Genomic DNA, 6,770 nt, shown 5'->3' on the forward strand with positions numbered 1-6,770 from the left:
TGGATTCGTATCGTTCTCTTGATATTACTAGCGAGCTCGAACAAAATTTTTAACCAATATACAGACGTTTATAAATTTTTTACCGCGAACGAGTAATAAATATTAAAATCTTATTCAAAAAATTTATAAAAATCGGTGTATTGGTTTAAAATTTTTTTTTGGGTCTATTAGTAAGATAAGGGGAATGATACAAATACATAGAAATTTATCATTATGAGCTTATTAAGGCATCTTTTAATTTTTTAAAGTATTATTTAAAAAAATAAAAATTTAAGACAAATTTTAAAATTCGTCCCTAATTTGGACAAACCTAGAATTCGTCCCACGAATTCGGTTTCGTCCCATATTTGCCCTAATATTCTCGATCCATTCCAAAATTCTCTATCTCCTCTTCTCTTCTCAACTCAGTGACGGCAGCAGCGCGCAATCCCTCTTCTTCGTCGATGTCTCCGGCAGGTAAGCTTCATTACTCTCCCATCTCCTCTCCGGCGTTTTCGGCGCATTGCGGCCAGCCGTGCCTTGTCGGCGCGGCTGGCCTTGGACGGCAGCTGCGGGGCGCCGGATCTGGCCTTGGCTGGCCCGCTGGCGGCCAGGGTCGGCCGCTGGCGGCCCCCTGTCGGCCTCTGGTGGCCCAGGCGGCCGCTGGTTGGCCAGGAGGGCCGCTAGCGGCCGATCGTCGCCCCCCTGGGCCGCTGTGGCCCCCTGGCCGCTACCGGGCCGGAGTGGCCGCTGCCGGCCCCTAGGTGCACCGGATGCATACTGCCTTCAGGGACTATGAGAGGAGTTACGACGCCCACATCGTAGGGTCACTTCACTATGCCAGTGACACTTTCTCAGAGAGGATGTCGGACCTCGTCTACGCTGTCAAGGGCAAGGACACCCTAGTCTTTCATTGCGCCCTCAGCCAGGTCGCCCCTTTTCTTCTCTTGTCAATTGTTGTGGCTGGTGTGTTGGTGGTGAACTCCACTGCTGTGCGTGGTGGTTTTAGGTGAGTCATTATTTATATTCACTGCCTTACATTCCAATACAACAAACAAACAAAAAGAAAGATAGCATTTTGATTTGTTGCTTTTCTTTCCCGTTTTTGTATATAGCTTGTTTTCTCTCAATAGGTTTCATTATGATGGTTTACTTGTTCGAATCTTTTGCTAACTAAGTATTCTATTACTATGTTTTTATTCTATTACTAAGATGTTTGTAAACAAAATTTAATTTCATTTAAAGCTTGTAGCAATGATCCTCAAGATGAGAATGACGTAGGGTGCTACAAGGGGAGGTTTTGCAGAAAAAGAATGGTTATTCTTGCTGGTACGTGCCCATTATCTATCTTGTTTCAATTGTATATTTTTACGTCTCCGGATCTTGCTGGCACCTCAGAATGAATATTGCTTCTAAAATTGCAAGTGCCCTTGCATACCTGTAATACGAAATATCAATATGAAATTATATTGAAGATCTCAAGACCAGTGACATACTTATAGACACTTATTATTCTGCCAAAGTTACTGGTTTCAAGTTCCTCAAATCTGGACTTGTCGATGGATCCTACTCATACGTGGTCTCTCATGATACTTATGCCATCTACAGCCTTAGTCTTATATTACCTGAACTAATCATGGGCTCCAAACCTGGAAATCTTTCAGATACAATCTTGCCTAAGATTGAAAGTAACAAGTTTCATGAGATTGTGGATCCAACATGTGCAGCAATAGCAGAATAGAGTCTAAACTAGAGGTGACATTTTCAAACTCTAGCTTTTTGCAGATGGTATTGATGTCTCCTGATAACATGCATGCTTCCTTTGTCCAGAATACAAATTAGAACATATCAGAGATGACCATTCATCGGAAATGTGTATTCCTTTTGACGTACTGTATGCATGTATGGATGAACATGACCCCCCTCTAACGTGTATTAATTTTCTACTGCCATTGTTATTTAGATCCTAAACCTTTTCTAAGTTCTTATGGTTGAGTTTGACGTTGTAGGAAACTTTCTACGTGCTTGTCTATTTTTCATCCTCTGACTTTGTTGATATATTGTAACTTCTATGAATAATTAATGTGGGTTTCCATACAGGAAAGAAGTTTGAAGGTGATTGTGTTGAAGGCAACGGACAAGCAATCAAAAAAGTTGTAGCTGCTATTGGAATTATCAAGGTGGAAGTTTTACTTGTTTGTTTTCTATATTTTTTACTCTACTAATCCATGTAAATTTAGCTATATATGTTTCAATACTTTTATTATGTCATAGAACATTTGATACATGTATTTTTGATTACATGACCTATACATTTTTTTTTAACGTTTAGTTATAAGTTTCATTTCATTTATGTATATATTTCATACAAATAAGGATGAATAATATTTTTTACCATTAAGCCTTGGATATAATATGATAATGATTTAAGTTTTGTTTAATTTGTTCTGAATGTTAGATATAGATATCATTGAGATGTTAGATACATTTTTTTGTTATAAATGTTACTTATTATTTATTTGTAATTGATGCAGGAAAAGAAGAAAGGAAAAGAAGAGGATGACGATTTGTATTGTCTTTTTTTTTTTTTTTTTGCTTTGGATGCCTTGTTAGATTTGTTGTTTGGATTATGACTTGTTGACCTTCGGTTTTTTGAATATTATATGACTTGTTGTTTGGATGTTGTTTATTTGTGTATGAATATGATGTGTTTAGTTTTGAATGACTTCTTGGAATGTTGGATATGGATGTGTTGAATATGTTTAATTGGATGTGTTGATGTATTTGATATGTAAATATGTAAACGGGATAAAAGAAAAAAGAGGGAAGATGTTGGAATTTTTTCTTGTTTTGGACAAAATTTGTGATGAAATCTTTTCGTTGCAAAATTATCATAAATTTGGGATGATATTTGGGATGAATTTTGGGACTAATTTGGGAATGAATCTAAATTCGTCTCAAAATTTGTCACAAATTTGGGACGAATTTTGGGATGAATCCAGATTCCCCCCAAAGTTTGTTGCAGATTTAGGATGAAAATTTATTTTTGTCGCAAATCTACGATTGTAAATTTGTTTTTTTATCGATATTTTTTTTTAGATTTTCGTCCTAAATTTGTGACGAATTTTGGGATGAACCTTGATTCGTCCCAAATTTGGTATGAATCTAGCTTCATCCCAAATTTGGGATGAATTTGGGTTCGTCCCAAATTTGGGACGAATATGGGTTTGTCTCAAATTTGGGATGAATATTGATTCGTCCCAAATTTGGGATGAACCCGGAGTCGTCCCAAAATTTGTCACAGATTTGGGATGAAAATCTATTTTCGTGGTAAATCTGTGAAGGTAAATTTTTTTCTGGCCGAGCTTTTTCGCAACGAAATTAGATTTTCGTCCCAAATCTGTGACGAATTTTGGGACAAAAATAAAATTCATCGCAGAATTTGCAACGAATTTTTAGTTTTTCGTCACAAAAATTAGCAACGACAGATTAGCGACGAAAATATTTTCGTCGCAAAAAAATTTGCAATGAATTTTTTTTTAAATTTGTTCCAAAAATCCTATTTTTTTTGTAGTGATTGTGCCAACTCAGCTATATGTGTGACTAGGTTCAATCTAACCAAGCACCTGGACCCACTAGGAGTGCCTGGACCTCCGATTGTTTGGGGCCACTATAGGCGTCTAGAAGCCCTTTTTCAACTAGTTTCCAACTTTGATTTTTTATATCATAGAGTTAGCAAACAGGTATAATATAAGAGCAGAAAAAACTTGATAGTATTGAGACTGTATAATCTTGACTTTGAATTTCACCTGAAATCCTAAGTTGGACTGACGTTTACTGTTCCCTCCGAGAGAATGCATCCTATCTACTTCTCTCAGAAGAAGTTATTTGACTTGCTAAACATATGATCTTTTAGATCTGTTTGTACTTCCTGCTCAGCATCCAATGCTCCAACCCCAGAGCTTCCTCTCGATGTCTGATCCTCTAGACTTATCGACATGCTAAACTTTCGGTCCTTTAAATTTGTCTAAACTTCTCTCTTGGTGTACTCGTTCAGCAAATATTCTGCCTAATATCTGATACAATAGACCTATTAGGACTTTGCATTTGCCTAATATCTACTAGGACATTTTGCACTGCCTAATATCTAGTCAGGCTTCGCATGCCACATATAGGTCACGCTTGACCTGAAGCCATGCCCGACCCAACACCAATTAAGACCGACTTAAGCCACTTCCATCAGTCTCAACCTGTTCCACAGGTTAGACTTTATGATTTGACACGATCCAAATTGTAAGATCCAAGCGAATTGACATCTCTAACCAGGTTAGTTGTGGCTCCATCCTTCCAAAACTTGACTAATCTTATGAATTTTTAATTATAACTTATTTTTTAAATAAATTATTATATTTTATCTCTCAGTTATAAAATATATTAATTACTTGCGTGCTAGTTAATGGTTCTGAGATTGTGGGAATATTAGCACATGCATTGATGTTATTCTGAATGTATTTATATTAATTATGGTAGATAAACACCACTTATTTATATATTAATTGAGCCCAGTATACATCTAGTCCTCTATCAATTTAATTTGACTAATCACAATAAGTATTGCCCGTTGACATTCCAAATACTATACAAAAGTCCTCAACATACCTACTAGAATTTTTGTAATCCCTAAACAAAAATGCCCTTAGATAATCTCGATTAATCAGACTTTAATTAGATATCGAAAAAGTGGGAATGAAAAATACAACTCAACAATGTTCATTAACTTATAACTATTGATCAAATTAAGAGTTGTTTAATGAAATAATATATTGTTCAAACATGTGTGATTACAGATATACGGTCTTTAAATAATCTTTTACTTTTGTTATTTTACAAAACGATTAATGTGATTCATTAATTTTATTTAGCTAATCATGAATCAAGTATAATGAAATTAATTAATAACGAGCCTACACTGCACGCCGTCTCTCTCTCTATATATTGGCCTCAAGGATGAGAGGAGTTTCATGTTCATTAAAGCTGTTCAGGCTCATTTCTTCATCTTAATTTTTCTTCCTTTATTTTGATTTTTGACGCTTCTCTTTTCTTCATCTTAGCTGTTATTGTAGTGAACTTTGTGATCATGTTAGACGAGATGGTGAGCGATATGGAAAGCAAGTTGGATATCTTGAACGAGGAGGCGAACGAACGAAGAGAAGAGCCGACGATCTTTAAAGTCCCAGAAATCCTTCGAGGAGTCGATCCCGAGGCCTACGAGCCGAAGATGGTCGCACTCGGACCCTACCACCACCACCACCACCAAATTAAGGGCCATCTCGAGGGCATGAACGAGCTCAAATGGCACTTCCTGAACAAGCTACTGCACCAGAACCCTGAGCTTGGCTTGAGGGACTACCTCAGACTGGTCAAGGGAAATGCAAACAGAGCGCGCGATGCTTATGCAGAGCGACTAGACCTGAGCGAAGATGACTTGGTGCAGATCTTGCTGCTGGACTGCGTGTTCGTGATCATGAACTTGTGGCTATGGAAGATGGGCGATGGATATGGATCGGAGGCGATGCAGAATAATCCAAGTGTAGTTATGAACATGCCGCGATCACAAAGTCTGTTGGGGAGAGATATGCTGCTGCTAGAGAATCAGCTCCCCTTCTTTCTGCTTCAAACTCTGTTTGACTCGGCATTTCCCAACGAACATAGCCAGTTGACGAGTTGGGTGGTCGAGTTCTTCAGTGCGTTCGCCGATAATGATCAGAAACCGCCCAAAGTGCCTGATCGCAGCGAAGTACAGTTTCATCATATTCTTCACCTTTTCCATTCTCTCATCGTCGTCCCACCGAAGGGCAGCAGTACTACTACTGCAGGTCGAGCTGATCAAAACATGAGCGATGATCCACAAGATCTGCAGTTAGGATGGATCCCGAGTGCAACGTGGCTGGAGGAGGCAGGAATAAAGTTTAAGAGGAGGGAGAAGGCCTTGAGCTTTTTGGACGTCAGCTTTAGGAATGGCGAGTTGGAGATCCCTCGGATCGAGGTCGACGACGACACGAACATCCTGTTCAGGAACCTGATCGCGTTCGAGCAGTGCTACGGGAAGGCGAGCAGCGACGTGACGGCCTACGCCTCGCTCATGTCTTGCATCGTCGAAACTCCGGTCGACGTTGGATTGCTCCAAAGGAATGGAATCATCATCAGTGGACTCGGAAGCAACAAGGGGGTGGCTAATCTGTTCAACAGGCTCTGCAAGGAGGTGGTGGTTAACCACGACACGTGCTACATCGCGAGCGTCTTCAAGGAGGTCAACGAGCATTGCGGCGCCTATTGCAATAAATGGCGTGCGGATCTATGTCACAAGTACTTCCGTAGTCCTTGGACAGTTTGCTCGATTGGTGCCGCCATTTTGCTCTTCCTAATTGCCATCGCGCAACTTGTTTTTGCTATTCTTAAACGACATTGATGCATGTTATTCGAGTTTAATGCGAGCTTGTATTTCCTTTCTTAGCTTCAAGTATGCGAATGGAGTGTCGCCCTCTGATGTTATTGCAATAGTGTATGAGACAAAGTTTATGATTTGCACCCCACCCAATGTATTATTGTAAACTCATTCCATTAATTTTATGAAATAAACTTGAATTAATTTTTTTTTAATGAATACTTATGATCATATTTAGAATCTGAGTCAGATGAAGGCCGGATGCGTTGTTGCTGGCGTTGACAGAGGGACGACTAGGACACCGTTCTAGTATACGCCTATAAGAATGGATCTCCACGTGGTGCTG

At 39.1% G+C, this 6,770-nt stretch overlaps 2 protein-coding genes across 9 annotated transcripts; both read left to right on the plus strand.

Moving 5' to 3' along the window:
- The first annotated feature begins 308 nt into the window (after nucleotides 1-308).
- LOC122047998 lies at nucleotides 309-2,704 on the plus strand. 8 transcript variants are annotated; one of them, XR_006130704.1, is made up of 5 exons: nucleotides 309-988; nucleotides 1,225-1,308; nucleotides 1,644-1,734; nucleotides 2,080-2,159; nucleotides 2,514-2,704. XR_006130704.1 is itself a non-coding variant. In XM_042609573.1 (5 exons), exons 1-5 carry the CDS (start codon nucleotides 444-446, stop codon nucleotides 2,610-2,612), a joined length of 453 nt encoding a protein of 150 aa, XP_042465507.1. In that variant the 5' UTR covers nucleotides 309-443; the 3' UTR covers nucleotides 2,613-2,704. The 8 variants fall into 8 exon arrangements, 5 of the variants coding, with proteins under 5 accessions (XP_042465507.1, XP_042465508.1, XP_042465506.1 ...); XR_006130706.1 differs by having other exon boundaries at nucleotides 309-456; XM_042609573.1 differs by lacking the exon at nucleotides 1,644-1,734 and having other exon boundaries at nucleotides 309-456; nucleotides 805-988; nucleotides 1,232-1,308.
- Nucleotides 2,705-5,128: 2,424 nt separating this feature from the next.
- LOC122048899 (UPF0481 protein At3g47200-like) lies at nucleotides 5,129-6,448 on the plus strand. The gene has a single exon (XM_042610413.1). It carries the CDS (start codon nucleotides 5,129-5,131, stop codon nucleotides 6,446-6,448), a length of 1,320 nt encoding a protein of 439 aa, XP_042466347.1.
- Nucleotides 6,449-6,770: the final 322 nt, after the last annotated feature.

Source organism: Zingiber officinale, chromosome 2B, assembly GCF_018446385.1.
Source record: "Zingiber officinale cultivar Zhangliang chromosome 2B, Zo_v1.1, whole genome shotgun sequence".
Taxonomy (NCBI): domain Eukaryota; kingdom Viridiplantae; phylum Streptophyta; class Magnoliopsida; order Zingiberales; family Zingiberaceae; genus Zingiber; species Zingiber officinale.

Excerpts from the sequence above, each read along its gene's own strand:
- LOC122047998 (XM_042609572.1), top strand. The coding sequence starts at position 753 with ATGCATACTGCCTTCAGGGACTATGAGAGGAGTTACGACGCCCACATC. Across the intron at positions 1,309-2,079 it reads AAGAATGGTTATTCTTGCTG|GAAAGAAGTTTGAAGGTGAT; the intron begins GTACGTGCCCAT and ends GTTTCCATACAG. Across the intron at positions 2,160-2,513 it reads CTGCTATTGGAATTATCAAG|GAAAAGAAGAAAGGAAAAGA; the intron begins GTGGAAGTTTTA and ends TAATTGATGCAG.
- LOC122048899 (XM_042610413.1), top strand. The coding sequence starts at position 5,129 with ATGGTGAGCGATATGGAAAGCAAGTTGGATATCTTGAACGAGGAGGCG.